The sequence below is a fragment of the Amblyomma mixtum genome, chromosome 2 (assembly GCF_055824585.1).
Source record: "Amblyomma mixtum isolate Tamu chromosome 2, ASM5582458v1, whole genome shotgun sequence".
Lineage (NCBI taxonomy): Eukaryota > Metazoa > Arthropoda > Arachnida > Ixodida > Ixodidae > Amblyomma > Amblyomma mixtum.
The window spans coordinates 208,131,702-208,152,380 of record NC_143013.1 but is presented as its reverse complement, the minus strand read 5'-3'; the positions used below and the strand labels follow the sequence as shown (position 1 = coordinate 208,152,380).

Below are 20,679 nucleotides of genomic sequence, written 5' to 3'. Positions count from 1 at the left end.
TACTACTACTACTACTACTACTACTACTACTACCACCACCACCACCACCACCACCACCACCACCTCGACGCGAAACCCAAGAACAGCGGCTTAACAGGTGTCTCTGTAAAAACATTCTTCGCCCTCTCCCGATGGACTCGACGCCCCTCTCTCTGCTGTCGTCTAATTACGGGGGTCGTCTAATTACGGGGGTTTGACGGAGTCATTCAATGGTTAAAGGTGAGAGAGGGGTCCATTAATTTTGTGCAGTCTTGTTGGCCTTAGTTTGTTGCCGTACTGTTGAGGACTAGATTTTGCCGCGGAATGATACTCGCGCTTCGGTCCCACAGCCTTGAGGAAACAAAGGGCTGTCCCCTTCCCTTTCCTGCTTAGCCTTGGCTTCGGAGACCGAGACAGTTTTTTGGCACCACCGAGAGGCTGAAGGTTCCAAGGACTTGGCCTCGGTTCCCACACTGCGGACCGCCTTTCGGCAGACACGGCCAAACACCATGCACGACTAGACGCAGGTAGGCCAAGACCACATGTGCACGCATGCCCACTTCGCAAGCCCAGCTAAGATCAGCGCCGGTGCACATGCGGAAGTTCGTTCAGTGACAACCTCCATAGTGGACATATCTGAGTCACAGTGACAAAAAGAGATGCATGCGTACACTGCTGACAGTGATCAGAATTTTGCAGGTCGTGTGCGCGGTGTTTTCGAATTAGTTGCTTTAGTTGACGTTGCTCGTTGTTTGAGCGCTGCAAGCAGGCCCGCGAGGTGCTTTGCTTTATATTCGTACAATTTACAGAGGAAAGATTGCACAATGAGAGCAATGACGCCACAGGGAAAAGCAGCTGTCATGAAGTCGTGCGGGGATGGTAGCGATGGAAAACAGGCGAAAATGTTAGCGATACGCGAGTGCCAGTGTATCAGCGTCGCACAGCCTTCTTTTTCAGGGCACTGCAACAGCTGCGCGCTGAATGAGAACTTGTGTGATGTGTACAACAACAACACATTTTCTTTTCGGTCTCCTTGCCTTTTCCCGCGTGTTGACCGGTCGCTAAAAATCAGTAATAACGGCTTTTATGAGCGGAAGCTGACGGCCCGGATTTGAGGTACGTCATAATGGAGAGAAAAGTTTTAGCGCTTGCAAACGAGGACGAACACGAAGAAGACAACAAGCGCATTTGCAAGCGCTAAAAATTTTCTCATGACATACCAACTCGCCTGAAAAGCCACTCTGATCAGGTAATGGAGAGGTACGGGTAACTTTAGGCGACACGGAATTCTCTTACGTCCAATGACATTGCACTGCACATGGCCGATTTTGTATTTCACCTCCATCAAAATGCAGCCCGCCGACCGCGGCAGATCCTGGGATGAGTGTATTTTGATACGATCAGTAATCTTTAATATCGGCATTTTTATAGTTCTGTTAAGGTAGAAGGTGCTTAGAGAATACCAGGTTCCTCTATAGTATAGTATGTCGGGTTTAGCGTCCCGAAGCGACACAGGCTATTAGGGATGCCGTAGTTGAGGGCTGCCGGTTAGTTAAGGCCACCTGGGGATCTTTAACGTGCACTGACATCGCACAGCACACGGGCGCCTTTTGCGGGTAAAGTTGCTGTGTAGTAGTAGCTGTTTTCTGGATCGAATGTATGCGGGACTCTGTTCACGGTAAGGCAACCTGTGTTTGCCAACGCGCTGGACACGCGTAGCCAATTAACCCAAATTTCCGAACAGCTGACGTAGGTGTAACACGCACTGCCACTACACCTGCGCTGGAGGACCTGCGTGGAGGTTCGTGAGCACCTATGTATAACCCACTCTCCGCGCTTGTATTCTCGCTTTCTATCAACCTGTCAAGATTTCCGCTTTTGCCGTGTTATATTCGAAACGTGCGGTGTTTTAGCGTCCTGTATATAGGTCTGGGGTTCGATACGAACACTGAACTGAAACACCAGTGCGTAGTCTTTCGATTTGCTTTGACTTCTGGTCAGTTCCAAAATGAAAATCGGTTGTAAGTGGTGTTGAATTGCTTCCTCTTCTAGTGCAAATGACATTTCGATCTCGATTCTGCTCCCAAAGATACCCACTGGTTCATGTGCAGTGCATACTATTCAACATTACCCAAGTGCTAATAGAAAAACTGGAGCACAGCGGCACGCTAGAATATAATTTTAAGGTAACGTAATGTTTATCTTCATAAGAGAGAAAATTCTTGGTTACGGCGCCTTTATTACGTTTTCAAGCACAGAGGGCATGAGAGAGCATCAAAACACGCACAGAGCCGTACAAGAAGGGCATTCTGCCTCAATTAACTTCCTAGAGGGCTCCTTCATTCCTGACTACTCTTCAGCTCTCAGACAAGCGTGCCAAATCCAAATCACTCCTTGTAAAATCGCCAGCTCTAAACACAGTACGGTTTCCAGTTTTCTCTTACTGACATTCTCTTAGCAACAATTGCAGGTATGAGAGCGCGCGAAGTCTTGAAGAACTGGATTACTCGGTCATTCTGGATAAAGCAGCAGCATTCGAGTGGCGCTGCGCATACTGCAAGTGGTGAATGCCTTAAGCTTGAATCCCTGTTTTACGCTTCAACAGAAGCTACGCTTTAGCTTGACTAGGGCAGGGGCTGGTGCTCCTGCATGAGCCGGATAATGCCATAGATATCGGTTATTTTGTTCCCCTTAATGTTCTTTTGTTTGGCGTCACTGGCACGCAGCCTTTTTGTCTGGCGTGGCAGATACTACTTGGTGCATGTGAAAAAAAACTTCTTCCCCTGGCTAGGCTGTGCGTTCCGCGCTGCGATAGCCACAGAAAACGTCATTGCAGGCTGCCTACAGCAACCCTCACGCCCAAATAAATATCCAATTGAGAGCCTTGCGCATGCAATTTGTCTGTGCTGGTCTGCCTGTCTTCACCACTACTTTGCTATATTTTGTTGGCTGGCTGGTCGCATCAAAGACGACATTCTCATCATAGCGGATAGGAAGAAATACCTACTTGTTGATACTGCAATAGCCGAGCTGTAGATTCCTACTGCACCAACAGTTTGCTGAAATGGGCCACATTACAGGCACTATTAGAGTCGCACCGACCAAATCATATGCCTTAGTTCACACCAAGTATCTCAAAATAGCGAGGAATGCCTGTGTATAACGAAGCAGGTATATAATCTGGTTAAGAAACTTTGCAGCTGCTTATTTATATACTTCATTACAAGAAGTAAACAGCATCTATGGCGGTCCTTTTTTGTGCAAGCACGTTTCGGTTTGGTTTGGTTTATGGGGTTTAACGTCCCAAAGCGACTAAGGCTATGAGAGACGCCGTAGTGGAGGGCTCCGGAAATTTCGACCACCTGGGGTTCTTTAACGTGCACTGACATCGCACAGTACACGGGCCTCTAGAATTTCTCCTCCAAAGAAATTCTAGCCGCCGCGGCCGGGTTCGAACCCGCGTCTTTTGGGTCAGCAGCCGAGCACCATAACCGCTGAGCCACCGCGGCGGCCTACAAGCACGTTTCGTTCAGTCTTCTATCACTGCAGGAAACATTTGTTATTTCGTCCGAAACTCTGACCAGAGATTTCGGCACAGTAATCCCCTTGGGTAGTGATTGTACACTCTATATGATAACCAGCTCGCAGCAGCAGAGTGTAAGCAAAGAGCACGATGCAAGAGTTTCTGCAGGCGTGCTATTTTCACGCTCTCGAGAGACAGCCACACAACTATACCAGGTGTTTCACCAAAGACTTTGCCCAACTTTAAAATACAAGGTTTTTGAGTTAGAAAAACAATTTTTCCGCATATCACTGTCAGCGGTGAAATACATCAGAATATAGCTAAAACGAGCTAACTGGTTTGGTTTGGTTTATGGGGTTTAACGTCCCAAAGCGACTAAGGCTATGAGAGACGCCGTAGTGGAGGGCTCCGGAAATTTCGACCACCTGGGGTTGTTTAACGTGCACTGACATCGCACAGTACACGCGCCTCTAGAATTTCTCCTCCAAAGAAATTCTAGCCGCCGCGGCCGGGATCGAACCCGCGTCTTTCGGGTCAGCAGCCGAGCACCATAACCGCTGAGCCACCGCGGCGAGTAAAACGAGCTAACTAGCACACTGTTTAACAAATAAGGAATAGTTAACTTTTTAACTATTACTGTTCTGCTCCTTAATTATTGAAAGTCTTGAAGCCCGCCGTAAGTAATATCCATATCAGTTTTTAGAATTTGAAAACGCGGTAACCCTCGGCGCTGTGGCCCAAGATATTTTGGCGATTTCTGTGAGTTACGTGCACTGGAGAGGTTGCTTTGCCTGCAAGATTCTCTCAAGCGCATGTATTTTGGCGCGATGTAGCCAAACTTTGTTGGGCGACAGCGCCGAGGGCTACAGAGTTTTCGAAATTCTAAGAATTGATATGGATATTTACTACGGTGGGCTACACCCCTTTCAATAATTAAGGAGCCTAATAGCAATAGTATTAGTTGACCAACCTGATAGTCAGCATGACTTAGCTATGGTCTAATGTACTACACCGCTGACAATGCTATGCCGAAAAAAGCCGCCTTTTAACTCAAAAAGCCTATTTTAAAAAATCTATAAGTATTAGGTCCCGCGCTCATGGTTTCCATTCCTCTGTAAACAGGTGATGTTCAGCACATTTTACGTTTACTAAACGTGAAAAGCTAGCGCAATATGGGTCTCATTTCATTTATTACTAATAACGCTGTCGTGTTGGCCCCATGTTAGCCAAAGGTAGCCAGTAGAACGAGCCGTGCAGCGCCAACCAGCAAAAGGCACTATCTTCAAGGCTCGGAGCACTAACGCTAACGTAAACTGTAGACCGCAATGAGGCTGTGGCGCGCAGTGGATTAGAATTGAGTCTTTCAGCGCAGGCGACTCCAGTTTAATTCTGTTCTTGGTGTTCAGCTCTAGGTCCTTACCTTGTTTTCATTTTCTTTAAAATATATATTGGCTGTACTTTACTGTTTCAGTTAGATGTTAATCCTGCTAGCACCGCCGCGTTTTCTTTAAAAAAGTCTTAAGGTACACTTTCTTTTTCTTTTGTTTTTGCTCTCGATTTTCCCGGTCAGTTCGTATCAAATTTTGTCTTTTAAGCTCACATTACGCAGCATCATAATACCTAACTCTCTGAAGAGTGTTAGAGCATTTGCGAATGCTCGCCAGATATTTTTTGAGTCTGCATGCCTGGTCAGTTCGTAAGCTCTGGAGTCTCGTGGCTGTGGCGGCTGCAGTTCAAGAATACAGCGTCCCAGCCTCCGGAAACGCAAAGGATTTGTTGAGCATGAAGCCCACAGAACCACATTCCACCCTTGAGCTTAGTGTTGCATCACGTTTGGTTGCCATGCACTCTGAGGGTACTTGGTTCATGAGCTCCATAAGCATGACGAATCAGGCGTCACGGTAAACTGTTAGTCGCTACGTCATTTTTAGGCGCGGTTAAAATCACTTTGCCACAAGTATTTGTGCAGCTATAATCGGCGACGTCGCGCGGCCAGTCACGGAGTTAAGCAGAACATATGAAACAGCTGCCACTAAGAGCTAACACATGGGAATGCGTCCACAGTCGATCCATTCCACCAGTCGCAGAGGACACTATAAATCCGCTATGTGCTCACTCTGCCAATATAACACCGGTCCTGAGGTTTATAGTGGCTCGCCGACAGAGTGACAAGTAAGGTTAGTTGATTAGCTGTTTAATTGGCGCGCTCCCGTCACTCGTGAAGTACATTAAAGAGCATTCTTTTCCTGCGCAGGAAGAGCACTGGTAAATTAAGCTGTGTTTGATAGCGACGCGACTTGAGAGAAGCCTAAAAGCGTAAAACAATTTTCGTTGCCCATTACGCAGCGGGACTACTTACAAAAAAGGAGCTGCATTCTCGCGATCACATTGCTTCGATAAGGCCCGCAGCTGTGATGCGTATGTTTCGAAGCTCCATACATGTAGACGATGTGACCCGCTAACCTTTAAAGCGCGCTTTCTTTCTTGTATGATATATTTGTTTAAGTCACAAGGTTTCCATGCTTGTAGAAAGACGAATGGGCACCAGGACGGAATACACGAATAAAACTTTTCGCGAGCCACTTTTCAGACTCGCGCTGTGCCCATCAGTGTGAATCCACAGGTGCCTTCGTTGTAGTAGAAACAAAGGTAGTCTTGCTCCTGAGTCCGGAAATTGACTGTTTTCCGCCCAAACGATTTGTACAACATTTGATTTTGCAACAAAATGCTAGCGAACGAATGAAGAGTTTCCGGAACAAAACGTTGCTTTTTATTGAAACAATTGTTGACATGGCTCGAGCGTTCCTCTTGCTTGTGGCTACACTGACTGGGACTTGGACACTGGGCTGAGCGCGCAGATGTACTGCCACAATTACCAGTGGAATGGTGTACTAGAATAAGTATGGGAATTCTGATAGACATTCATAAGGCTTCCGAGTGCCGTTTTGATTTGATGACCTTGATGCGAAGACAATACCAGCTGTCTTGACAATCGCTTCTAATTTCAAGGCCACAGTGGAATATTGCAAGGCGCTGTAGAAACATATTGATGGTGGTCTAACCTTCCGCCTCATAGCAAAATCGTGGTTTTAAAGTTCTTCCAGAGTTGGCACCGAATAGTGAAAACTACAGTATTAAACCAATGGGGCGCGTTTTTGTCAATAAATATCAAAAACTAAAAGCGTCCGGAGGTGGAAGGGGGGGGGGGGGGTGCGGATATGTTCACTGCTATGGTGCAACATGCGACAAAACTGCCTGCATTTATAAACAACTTCCCGTTGAAAAACTGTGCTGGTAAAAAATTTCTGGGCATGAATATTTCAACACTTTACTTACGCTGAGGACGAAGTAGACCATGCACGCTGTGATGCCAACAGTGTTGTCGAATCGCATGCGCAGATACTTTATTCAGAGAAAGAAGAAACGAAGTCAACAACAAAAAACGCCTTGTCATCAAGTGCAAAAAGGAATCTTGAAAGAGTACAGCAACATATGAGTACGCCTGATTGCCTGCTTCGCCAAGCAAGCCATGCTCTTGAATTTTCTTGAATTTGAAAGCTCGCAACAAAATGGTGAGTGTCCTTTGCGACAAAAAACGAAACGTGGATGGCGGCTTTAATTAGCTGCCTACCGCGGTATGTTTGATTACAGTGGAAGGCGTCGCAAAATAAAGGAGCAGAAAAAAAAAAGGTCATGCATGCAGCCCGGTGTCGAAGAACGGCTCAAAGACTAAAAATACACGTTCTTGATGTATACTTTAGCCGACCAGTGAGGTGTTTAGACACAGCGCGGCAACACAGGTCCGCTATGTTTCACACACTTCGTGAATTTTTCTCACTTGTCCTTATTTTGACAGACTGTCTGCAGTGCAAAACATGTGCCTAATTACGAATTGTTTTTCCTGACTTGTCTTAAACAAATTGCCAATGAGTCCGCATGCCTGCGTTGTAAGCTAAGTAAAAGAATAATAGGAATGCTAGGGCGCTACCGTGGCTGGCCTCAAAGTAATGCCGCAATACCGCAAAGTATGGGGATACACCAATTTTGAGCGACACGGTAGACTTAATTCCACTGAAAGCTCTGCTGGAACTGTTCATGATGAGAGCAGGCCAGTTAATAAACATGGCTTGCCCGACAGGGCGCTGAGACTAGAAAACCTCTCCTAAGCAAGCAGGCAAGACAGATGTCTTCAGCACTCTCAAGAACCAATATAGCAGTTACTCAAAATTTTCCGTGTACATTAAACCGCTTTGAAACTCACATGAAACACAGACGTCACACGCAGGCCGTAAAGCAGAGGGACCAAAGCATAAGCTGCCAGCGCGGCCGCAAGCGGAATGCCGGCCAGCACCCAGTCCACGTGCAAGCCGTGCGCGTAGTGGTGTCCCACGAAGCTCACCACGCCCAGGGCATTGGCCACCGACGCCAGAACCGAGACGGCCAGGGCGACCTCCGGTAACGTGCGGCCTCCGAGGAAGGCCTCCAGCTCGCCGGCGTCGCCGCTGCTGCCGTCATTTGACGCTGCCTGCGAAGTCGGCCCGTAGTGTTGCCGCCTGAGTTCCATGGAACGTCTCATATCCTACATACAAATGCGTCGCCGCGGTGGCTAAGTGGTTACGGTGCGCTCGGCTGCTCACCCGAAAGACGCGGGTTCGATGCCGGCCGCGGCGGTTGAATTTCTTTAGAGGCGAAATTCTAGAGGCCCGTGTACTGTGCAATGTCAGTGCACGTTAATGAACCCCAGGTGGTCGAAATTTCCGGAGCCCCCTACTACGGCGTCTCTCATAGCCTCAGTCGCTTTGGGACGTTAAACCCCATAAAACCAAACCAAACCTACATACAAATGCACGCCGCAGTGAAAACCAGCCGGAAGCACTGCTGGTTTTATATGAAAGAGTGAGTATAGGTGTTCAATATTAACCATGTCCAACTTATCTTGCAGAAAAAGAGCGAAACATTTCTGCCACGTTTCGTTCTCAGAAATAATGATGCAAAGCGGGCAGCCATCCTTGGCTAGGTGTTTTTGCGGAAGAGAACTGTTTTTTTTTCTCCTGAATTTGCTTGACAAGTTTTTTCATTCCTAACCGTTTGCACAGTTCTGTCGCCACTGCCTTAGCTTTTTTAGGATGTAATTATTCATTCTATTTAAATTCCTTTTGATTGCTTGGGCGGCTTTCCTTCGGAAAACGTAATGCGGTAAAACGGCAAAACGAGAAGATAAAACCCCTTTTTATCTTCCGTAAGGATAGAAAAGCGGTTATTGCACAAAAATCAGACACCACCTGTCTTGACCACAGAGAGCGTTCAAGAGCGCCCACTCCCGGGCACATGCAGCCATTCTTCTCATCTTGCAGTTCGAATCTTGCTGTTTGTCGGACCGTTGCAAATTGTCCCGGCGCATCTAGGCTCAATAGAGCACTTTGTCCAGAGTCTGAGGGTGCGAAGTACGTCCTTCGGAATATCGGCGTCACCTTGAATGCGGACAGGTTTGCAGGGGCTCACCTTTTTCTTGACGGGCTGAAGTGCTCGTAGCCGAGGTAGCAAAATATGCCACAGACCCTCAGTATATGTTTCAGTGGTATTTCTGCCGTAAGCGCGGAGACGAGGATCGGGACGCAGTTCTTTTCAACACAACAAATTTTTTCTTGTTTGTTTTTTTAAGCCGTGCGCCGACATTGTTAACGCGCCCATGCAACCTTTAAGGGTACAGGCGTGCAAGTCTGCGCAAAGATATAAACGTGGTAAAAGTTTGAGAATAAATATTGATTTTTTATCAGCATCATCAACCTAACTACATCAACTGCAGGGCAACAGGCCTCTCCCACATCCAGTTAACCCTGTCCTGTGACAGCTGCGGCGACCTTATACCTACGAACTTCCCAAGCTTCATTCACCCACCTGCTATGCTTGCTTTCTCTTGAAACGTTAACTTAAAAGGCCACGCTTATCTTGCCTTCGCATTACATGCCCTGCCCATTCCCATTTCTTCTTCGTAATTTCGATTAAGATATTGCCACGGTCGAGCGAAGACGAAGCAGTACAGGTGAAAAAGAAGTGGAAGTTGGGTCGGTAGGACACCATCACCATCCTCATTATCACAGAGAGCTGACTTGGTACGCCTGGCATGCCTGGCGTGAACGACCTTCAGTAAAGGTTTTGCGCCCGTAACAATATTGTAACAAAGGTAACAAAGCTTTCGCGCCCGCACCCATTCCGCTCTCTTCATGTCTCTTGACGTTTCGCCTATCATTTTGCTTTTCATAAGTCGCTGCGCTGTCCTCAGTGTATGTTGACCGCTATTCTTTAGCGTCTTCGTTTCTGACACATAAGTGAGAACCGGTAGGATACAGCTGTTGCTTTATCAGCTGTAGGTACAGCTCTTGAGGGATACTGGTAGACTGGCATTCAAGACCTGAGAGCAGCTGCCAAAATGCACTCCACCTCTTTCTTATTCTCCTAGTTATTTAAGTATCATGGTCTCAATTTGCGGTCCCTACCTGGACTAAGTAGACGCATTCCCTAACCACTTCCATTGCTTCGCTGTTTGTTGCAAACTGTTAAACATTTCTTTGAATTTTTTTGTATTAATTTTTGCACCTTTCGTTCTGCAGTTGTGCTTTCTCTGTCTAAGTCTTCGATCTTGCTTTGCGATTTGACCCTGAGTTGCTTACCGAGCCAATGCCATCATCAAATCGGAGACTGCAGAAGTACTCATCATCATCATCATCAGCCTGACTACGCCCACTGCAGGGCAAAGGCCTTTCCCATGTCTCTCCAATTAACCCTGTCCTTCGCCAGTTGAGGAACACCGTATCCCCGCTGACTTTTTAATCTCATTCGCCTTCCTAATTTTCTGCCGCCCCCTGTAACGCTTGCCTTCTCTTGTAATCCACTCCGTTACCATTAAGGACCAGCGGTTAGCTTGCCTTAGCATTACATGCCCTGCCCGAGCCCATTTCTTCCTCTCGATTTCGACCACGGTGTCATTAACCCGCGTTTGTTCCCTCACCCACTACGCCCGCTTCCGACACTTATTTTTCTTTTCATAGCTCGCTGCGTTGTCCTCAACTTAAGCTGAGCCCTCTTTGTTAGCCTCCACGTTTCTGCCCCATAAGTGAGTACCGGTAAGATTCAACTGTTGTATACTTTTCGCTTGAGGGATATTGGTAAATTGCCATTCATGATCTCAGAGAACCTGCCATATGCGCTCCGCCCCATTCTTATTGTTCTAGTTATTTCCCTCTCATTATCCGGATCAGCGGTCACTAACTGCCCTAAGTAGACATATTCCCTTACTACTTCCAGCCGCTCACTACTAATTACGAACTGCTGTCCTCTTGCTAGACTGTGGAATATTACTTTGGTTTTCTGCATGGTAGTTTTTATCCCCAAGTCTTCCCAATCGAGCTCTCTGGATATTTCCTGTAAACACGGGGTGACTTGCACTCTCCCACTGTTTATAAAGTATGCATGTAATATGTTGAGAGCTATTCGAGCTTTCCATTTAAAGATAATTGCAGGTCGTATGCGTGCAGCTATGACAGCAATTTGCGCCACCACAATTTGAGAATTAGCAGAACTAGCTTAACTGCTAAGCGCCGCCGACTCCAAAACGGAGCTCGGTCAAATTCAATGAACAATGTGGGGAATGTAGACCTGTCATGGGTAAGTGTGTGGCGTACAACTGTAGATTGCTTCTGTAGTTTCTTCATTGAACTTCGTCATTTCAAAACAGCTGTACTACTTCTTGTAATGACGCGCCAAATTTTGTTCACGTAGTTTATGCGGCACGTGCTAGAATCGTGCAGCTGTACGAGCGTGTTTACTGAAGGTGTGTGTAGCTTTTTTTGGGTACTCTAAAACATATTTAAAACAAGAAAATGCCCCATGAACATTATGCGGGCATAGAAATGTCACCCGGCAGCAAAAATGTGTAGACACGCCATAAAGTACATTTCTGGATGTCATAATTGTAGAAAATACCCCAATTCTAGTGCACATTGAGGCTGCTACTCGGGAGAGTTTGTGAGAAATTGTTCACCATCCCTCTAAAAATTTACGCATCACAAAAATGACCACCATCTCTTTTACATAGAGCCGCCGCGGTGGCTCAGTGGTTATGGTGCTCGGCTGCTGACCCGAAAGACGCGGGTTCGATCCCGGCCGCGGCGGTTGAATTTCTTTGGAGGAGAAATTCTAGAGGCCCGTGTACTGTGCGATGTCAGTGCACGTTAAAGAACCCCAGGTGGTCGAAATTTCCGGAGCCCTCCACTACGGCGTCTTTCATAGCCTTAGTCGCTTTGGGACGTTAAACCCCATAAACCAACCAACCATCTTTTATATAGCCCGTACGCCCGCAACTGTTAAAAGTCAAAACATGTGCGGCTGCAAAGAAATCCGCGAAGGGTGCAACCCTCATGACCAATTATAGGGTGTAGCAAGCAAGGCTGGCATACATTTTTCAAAGGGGGGGGGGGGGGGGTCACAGACCCAGGAACGTCCTCTTAGAGGTGCAAAGTTCAAAGTTTAGGACAGCAATAAGCCACTACGCGCAGGCACACGGGCTTAGAGCACTGCACTGGCCTCAATTTGATGCCCGAGCCCGGCCCGGGCCCGAGACCTCAAGCCCGAGCCCGGCCCAGGCCCATGGCTTCAAGCCCGGGCCCGGCCCCAGCCCGCTAAATCATCGCTCTAGCGAGCCCGGCCCGGCCCGTGGATCCCGGAGTGAGGCCCAGCCCGGGCCCGGCACGGCCCGTTTCACAGTAACGCTTGAGGTATACTGCTCACTCTGAGCAAGTAGACTGCTGCTACACCGATAAGGAACTGGCCGACAAAGGTTCTGAAACCGCAGTATGGCTTCCAGAAAGTTGGTTCTTTTTAACCCAGAAGGAAGCGATGAAGAGTAGTGCTCGCCAGGCCCGTCTTTGGATAGTGATCTCGTGTAGGTGGGCAAGGATAAACTCGGAAGTTCCGAGAGCTAAATAAAAAGGGCTGCATACGTGCGTAGTAGTCTACTTTGCCTTCCCCCATGATTTTAATCAGTTATATTCTGCCGCCCGCGAAGTGTAAATATTAAAGCTGCCTAGCAAGCAGTACGATGACATTTTTTTAGTGAGCACGATCTCACAGGTTGAGCTCATAGCCGAACTGGTCGCCTTTCAGCAGAAACGACAAGCTAAAAGGCTTGAGTATTTCACGGAATGTGTTTGAAGACTATAAGCGTCCTAAACTAATATGTTCTTCCCAAATGCATTTCTAATAGCGTATAAGTATGTTTTGCAATTACGAACGATCAATGGCCAATTAAGGCCGGTTGAATTTTACTCTTCTTGCACCGCGGCATGGAAATAAGGAAATAAATAAGTCAATGAATAAAGCTTAGTTTTTTTCTCGGCGTGTACTATAACTCATAGCTCATCCGTGTCGCTGCTTCAATGACGTAGTTGTGTACTTCACCCTGCAATAGTCAATGAAAAGTCGGACACCAGCCATTTCTGTACGGACCCAAGCCCGGCTCGGGCCCGCAGCTTTAAGCCCGAGCCCGGCCCTGGCCCGCAACTTCAGGCCCGGGCCCGGCCCAGGCCCGGCAATATAAATCATGTCCCGGCCCGACCCGGCAGTGCACTACACGGGCTACCACGGTTCCAACGTGAGTGTTGCTTTTTTCGTTGAAATCACCTGACAAGCCCGCATCACCGCTAGATAAAGTTTCATTTACATTATTCGTACGCGACAATGCCAAATTTTCAGTGTAACTGACTCGCAGTAGGCATAATTTCCAGCTTATAATGAGCAAAACTCCGGTCACTTTCAAAACAGAGGTGATGAGTAGGGGCGATTTTTGGACAGGCTTGTATGGCTCCTTGAGGTGTCACAGAGTCTAGAACGTAACGAAAAGAAAGCTATTAGAGCTGAACTTTCTCTTCCCGTCAATTCGCCATTATCCGTACCCCTCTCTCACATTCTCGTGAGGCTGGCTAGTCTCAAAATAGCCGACAGATCAGCCTACATTGATGACTGGAATAGGACAACTTCGACGCTTAACGGTGCGTCCCAGTGGAGTTTTTTTTTTGTTTTGTTTTCTCCTTGTCATTGGCTCGGATAGGCAGCGATGGTAATAAAACGTCTAGACCCCACATCGTAGTGAAAATGCCCGAGTGCAACGTCATTTACGTTTTTATGAAAGCAGGAAACTTAGGAAATCTAGAAATAAAATTATAGAGCGGAAGGTACGTGGGCTTTAAAGAAGAATTAATTACTTAGACTTCTTTTTTTTACGTAGAGCGCTGGGCGGTCCAGAGGCAAGATCATTACTCCTTTTCGTACGCTTCCAAAAACAGATTCTGCTGTAACACAGCTATGCACTGCGGTAGTGACACGGCCATGTCGATGATGTGAATACGTACTTGACCTCGTTGACGAGAGAAGGAGAAGTAGAGGCCCACCAAGTATCCCGCCGCCGTGAGCAAGCAAAAGACGGCCGTGTCGGCGGCAGCCAGGCTCTCTTCTGAAGACATCTCGCTGTTCAGATGATTTCAGCAGGAGCCGCGTGCTACTTCCGCTGGACTTGCTTTGAGAAATTGGGGCTTGGGCAAGCAAGCTCGTCACCTTGCTTTGTTTTACGTCTCCTGCGAGTAGAAGAAATGGTTACACCGGCAGTCCTTGGTCTTCGTAGCTATTTAAAACATTCCTGACAACAAGCATTTCACGAGGTTCAAGACGCCACCTTTGCTCTTACAGCTTTGCATGCGGTATACGAATCGCGCGCGATATGAAACCGGTGCTCCAGTTTGGAGTAATATTTTCGTCGAGCTCAGACCAACTATTTGCTCACTGACATATTCATTAAGTAAATAGGCACCAAACTGGGCAAGCTGGTTTTGAATGATCCCTTCGCTACAACCAAACGTGGATGAGTGACATGAACTAGCGTTTCGTTCGTGTTCTGCCCTTTATTTGCGCCTTCCTGCTAAACACGGCGCAGAACTGATGGAATGGCCTTACACTCATTAAAGCAGTTACGTCCGATGCCTAGCTGGGCCGACTTAACGACTGCGATGCGTGCTCCGACGAGGGCGCCACAGCTCTACGCTCGGAAGTGCTTATATGGAGTAGAAGTTCGACGCGCTTTACTAGATCGCTTTTAGAGCCTTGTGACGGGATTTTGAAAGGGGCGGAAGGCGTGGGCCCTTTCACAATGCGCGTAGCCTGGCAAAATGCAGGTGGCTGCATTCGCGACGATACGCAGGATCACAACTCTTATCACTCCTCAATGCATCTGCGGCCGTAAAACAGCGTGCACGAAGCTAGTCAGTTAACAGGGCCATAAAAGCGAGTAACTAAACCAAATATGCGTGCATGTGGGTACCTGCAACTCAGTTACCTTCCGCAAAACGGGCATGTTAGTTGGAGCACGCAGCGTGCTTAGTAGTCATAAATCTTTTGGGATTTTATTGCAAAGGAAAGGACATGCCATCATTGCAAAATGAAGGATGAATCAGCAGGTGGCACTTCTGAGCTAGACGAGAGAAGCACCTGCACGCATCGTTTTTGTGCTCTTCTTACGTTGATAAAACCACGGCTCTATTCATTTGGCCCCCCTTGGAGATGGTGCACGTGGAGGATTAAGAATTGCTCAAATGTAAAATTAGAATTGATATGTAAACAAAAATGGTGAATACATCGATAATTCCGCTAAAGTTGATGGATTGGTTACAGAATGATAAAGAAAAAGAAAGGAATACCGACATGGAGGCAGCTGCCACCATCCCGTTTCAAAGGCGACGCTGCTAACACAGACACTCGTCCGTCCGTCCGTCCGTGTGTCCGTCCGTTCATCCATCTATCCATCCAATGCGTCATCTGCAAGGAAATTAGAAGCAAGCGGTCTGTAATGTGACGAGTTAACGTCTCGCAGCTGCACTTGCATTATTAAGGATGACGCATTGGAGGGGCGGGATTATTTTCAGCCACCTGGGGATGTCTTCTCATCTTCCCTCTCGACCTATGGCCCAACAGGTTTAGGTTTATAGGTTTATGAGGGTTTAAAATCTCCAAGCGACTCAAGCTAGGAGGGATGCCGCAGTGAAGCTCTCCGGAAATTTCGACCACCTAGGGCTCTTCGACGTGCACTGACATCGCACTGCACACGGGCCTCTGCGGCGGGAATCGAACCCGCGTCTTTCGGGTCAGCGGCCGAGAGCCACTGCGGCGGGCCAACAGCCGAACGCCAACGCCGCTGAGACACCCAGGAGAGTTGAAAAAAAAAAACCTTTCTAGCGCAGGCCTCCTTCGTAGCTCGCACTGTTGCGATAAAATAAAATTTGTATATCTAAGATTACAGAAAAACCTAAAAGCAGTAAAGACATGAAATTTGTAAGTGGCGTTATCGCGTCACACCCTTAACACGAAGCTTAACGTGTCCCCTCGAAATGGAATGTAACCGCTGATACGTCGTTTACTTTATTGCGCTAGCGTTCAAGCCCGCATTCGCGGAAAAAGCGGTTGGGCCTTCTGGCAGGCGGCCCACTTGCCTAGCTTATATACCGGGTGTTTCACGTAATTTAAACCAAGGATTAAGAAAACTGTGGCGTGCAGGATTGGATTGAAACCAACGACACATTTTTTCACAGTCTAGTGGCGCTCCAGAGATTATTTCTGATGTTCCAATTAATTAGGTACGATAATTATGTAAAATTTCAAATATTCACTTTAGGGTCACGTGCATTTTGTTAAGGTTTAGTGGGCTTTAATAAAGAACCAAGCCAGTTTTTTTGTAGCACCGTATACGTACTACGTGGCCCTGTTTTCCAGCATTTAAAAGCAGCCCGCGAAGTACGAAAGACCACGTGGCTGCGCTCATTGTTTTCCACATGCGCTCCCAAGCGCGCTTTGAATGAAGGAACGAAACGTTTGCGCTCGCTGTGCCCAAGTGAACGGCCGCCACTCAATTCGACGAGCTGCAAAATGATAAAAAAAGGAGGATACCCAGAAATACACGAATTCACTGCTTTCCCTTCCTTCATGTTTTGTTCGCGCGATGTTTCAATAAAAGCCCAGTCTGAACTGGCTGTGGGTGGCCTACCTCTCACTTAACGCTGCACGCTTTCGATGTTCAGGAAGCACATGCTGAGGCACTTTCAAGACTATGCCGAGAGCGGCGTCTACCGCTCAATTCGAGACGGTGAGCGCGCAGGCTTCGTTCAATCAGAACGCGCTTGGAAGCGCTACACTACGGTAGCGCAAGAGCGCAATCACGTGATTTTTTTCATATTTCGCGGGTTTTCTTTATGGTTGATGGTTTATGGGGTTTAACGTCCCAAAGCGACTAAGGCTATGAGAGACGCCGTAGTGGAGGGCTCCGGAAATTTCGACCACCTGGGGTTCTTTAAGGTGCGCTGACATCGCACAGTACATGGGCCTCGAATTTTTCCTCCAAAGAAATTCAACCGCCACGGCCGGGATCGAACCCGCGTCTTTCGGTACAGCAGCCGAGCACCATAGCCACTGAGCCACCGCGGCGGCTTCAGGAAGAAAGGACCACGTAGAAGGTACGTTGGTAAAAAAAAAATGCATTGGTTGTTTCCTAACCATCTCTAAAGATTGATGAAACGCACGTGACCGTAAAGTTAACAGTAAAATTTTTGCATAATCAATCTTAGCTAATTTACTAACTAGCAACAATTAAAAAATAGTCTGAGCAGCGCCACTGGAAGGGAAGCAGTATGTCTTTGGTTTGACTCAGGTGGGGTGCGCGTTTTTTTTTTTAATCCATACGGTGCGCAGTTTTCTCACAATCCGTTGGGCCCGTGTACTGTGCGATGTCAGTGCACGTCAAAGTAACCCAGGTGGTCGAAATTTCCGGAGGCCTTCATTACGGCGTCCCTCATTAGCCTGAATCACTTTAGGAATACCCCATAAACCTTAAGGCGAAGCTTAAGTGTAAGGACGACCGCTGAAAAGTTGGGAAGGAACCATAAACGTATTTCCTGTTCAGTCACGGTGGAAGCCGCCCATCACGGAGCCCAACAAGGGGACAGAACAGGAACTACGAGAAAGTCTTGCCCACAACATCTGTGCAGCCTACATATAAAAAAATTATGGTGCAATTCATTGTAGTAAGCCAACAAGGTCTACCCTAGCCACCAGGAATGACGTTAAAAAAACAAAGAAGGAAACAAGAAGCTGGACAGTTGGGAAAGAGAGCATACTATTCTGAGGGCCCTTGCGTCTGCTTACATGGAGTAATGCGAAATCTTGTGTTTTGAGGAAAAGGCATTTTTTTTAGGAAAGAAAAGAGCGCAGTAGCTCTCAAATCTCGACGTCTCCGTGGACACTTGAATCGCGCTTAAAGCATGCAACTTAGATAACTTGTTGCTGGGCTAGTTGGTTTTGGTTCATTCTGAATTATTTAGGGCGCAGACAGGACGAAGGTAGAAAAACACAGGAGGAAGGGCCAGGCGCCTCGTCCTGTGTTTTAAGGCGAAAGCCTTGAATGGCTCATTCTCCGGTTCTTCCGTCCGGCGTTACATCCAGCGCCTGCGGTGACTCATCGACGAGCTCAGCTGCCAAAAGGTGACGTCATCTTCGTCGACAGGTGGAGCTTTCGGCGCGGCGGCGTCGAGCGCTGCTCCGTCGTCAGTCGATGTGCGGCAGCTAATGGAGCAGGATGGCTCCCAAGCGGTGCAGTGATTCCGCGCCAGGTGGTTCGGCTCAGCAGAGGAAGGACGACTCTCCGATCACAAAACGGCGAAAGCTCAACGAACGCATGCAAGAGCGGTGGTTGAGCGAGTCGCCGGGCAGCAAAGCCAGGGAGGCTGAACGAAGGCGTGAACAGCGTGAAGCCGAGGATTCGCCTAGCGCACTATAGGCTGCCAAAGTGCCCCTGTATTTTTTTCTACCTTCGTCCTGTCTTTGCGCCCTACGTAATCCAGCATGCAGCTTAGGGTGCGAACCCCTGTTGCAAGCTAGCTTCCAACTTCACATCTCGACACCTCAACAGCACCTTAAAGAAAAATGTAGGCTCAGAAAGCATGCAATTGAAGGTGCATATGTCATTGTTCCGAAACCCTGTCGCAAGGTAGCCTGTCATCATCATCGTCATGAGCCTGACTGCGCCCACTATAGGGCAAAGACCTCTCCGATGTCTCTCCAATTAACCCTGTCCCTCGCCAGTTGCGGCCACCGTATCCCCGCCAACTTAATCTCATGCGCCCACCTAACCCTCAGCCGCCAAATCCTGCTGTGGTGAGGGAATGTGTTGCCGGTTCAGGTCACCGAGATCAGGCTGGTCACCGAGATCACCGAGATATGCAATTCCATCGACACACGGAGTTTTTTTTAAATTGAACCCAGGTCCTCTTTCACGCGAGGCGGATGCTCTACCTGTACGCCATCGCTGCCATCCTGCTAACTTGACTAAAACATGTAAGCTATGTGCAAAGAGAAATGCTATGACACAACCCAGAATGCTGTACGATGAACTGTAGCTCAAACTTTTGGTAAGTGTATTCGGGAGTACTACCACCAGATTTACGTAAACCGGGATGACATCGCTGGGATTTCGTCGGCGCCTACGTTATCTGTTGCTCGAACCAGCGTGATCGCTTCGGCGAACGCGGTTTTGCGTCTCTTTCCATCACTCCCCTTCTCTCCTGTGCAGTCATCACTTTCTAAGTTTTGCGTCGTCCTGTCACGACATCTCGCTCACCAGCGGCCCGGGTTCGATTCCCTCTTAGACCCCATTTTTTTATTCTAATGTCTCATAGCTTACATGACATATGACGTCATATAACTGATGACGTCAAAAGAAAACAACTTCCGGCGTCAACGTAGTTATCTAATGCTCTCACATTAATAAATTAAAAGATGGAGGGGACCATAGGAAAAGGAGACTGCCGAATTCCGGCGGTTAGCTCAGCCCAGATGTGCCGTCTACGGGAAGCGCGGCCAAAGTGCTGTGTTGCTTCCTCCCTGGGCTCGTTGTTGGCTCAAGCAGCGCGGTCCCCTTTCCTTCAGACATAGGCAAGAGCCGCGCAAGGTTAGACGTGGGTGGGCTGAGACCACATGCGCTCGGAAAACCGTGGTATCGCAACTAACCATCACTTCCAATGTTACAGAGACACATGCGAGGTGCATAGGCAGTTGCAACGAAATTGTTCTTCGCGTATTATTTTTTAAATTATCGGCTCCTAAGTTCGAGGTGTCGCCCAGACACGAGCGCGGCCCTTGGTAGAGTGTGTACGGCACTACGTCGTCACTTTTGCACAATAGTTTGGGTTCCGACTGCTGAGAGTCGGTGCCTCGGTAGCACATAGCAGGTGGGGAAACGATGCAGTCGGCCACGAGGGTGCATAATCGTACCTCGCATACGTCATCACGCTTTTCCCTTCCACTCTTCCTGCATCGATAAGAGGAGGCTCCGCACGTGTCGCAGCTGTTGCACCGTGCTACCAGTACAGGAATGTCCTACCCACCGAACCAGTCACATATATGTGCGCCTGTAGCGCAGGCAGGGCGGCATTTATGAACGCAACGACTTACTAGCTTGCAACCGGCCGCACGTACTTTGAAATCGGAATATTCCTAAGGCATTTTTCCCCTAAGTTCCTGTATGCATACTTGTATACAGAAAGTTTCGGGCAAGCACTTTCTAGGGTTAATTGCTGATTATTTAGCAACTGCACAAAGAATAAATAGGCTTCCTTTCTTGTGTTTGTTGCAGTAGATATAACTAGATGTGTTTCATTGGCTAACTAGATATAAAGTGTTTTGGGTGGGGGTGGTAGCGGTTTCTTCATCAAAGATTCCCCCCCCCCCCCCCCCAACATTAAAGGACGATTTAGCGTGGTTAGGCCAAATGCAAAATAGGTGCGCGATCACTTCGATTTCGACTGGAGGCGCAATTTTGAAGGTCAGGCAGGCTTCAGACAAAGATAGAAGAAATCGGCGAGTGGTGGCGTTAGTGCTCAGTAACTATGGGGCCGGTCAACACAGCTTAAGAGGGCAATGCGATAACGGTGTGTTGTGGATTCATTGCGCTGGGATGAAAGTTGGTGAAGACGATAACATCTACAGCACGTTGCGAGAAACTTGTTGTTAAGCCAGCAGCACGTGTACGATTCCGCAGCAGTCGTATTTTGCACCAGCCAACTAGACAGGTATTGCTTCATGAGCGT

The 20,679-nt window shown here is 47.9% G+C and overlaps 1 protein-coding gene across 1 annotated transcript in view; it reads right to left on the bottom strand.

Moving 5' to 3' along the window:
• Positions 1–14,019, bottom strand: part of LOC149362399 (sodium/iodide cotransporter-like) — a 46,392-nt gene extending 32,373 nt beyond the window's left edge. Inside the window, exons 1-4 of the mRNA XM_089568291.1 lie at positions 13,909–14,019; positions 7,764–8,027; positions 6,839–6,904; positions 2,987–3,038 (exon numbers count right to left, since the gene is read on the bottom strand). Coding sequence (XP_089424417.1) covers positions 2,987–3,038; positions 6,839–6,904; positions 7,764–8,027; positions 13,909–14,019 — 493 coding nt within the window. The remainder of the gene's footprint in view (positions 1–2,986; positions 3,039–6,838; positions 6,905–7,763; positions 8,028–13,908) is intronic.
• Positions 14,020–20,679: the final 6,660 nt, after the last annotated feature.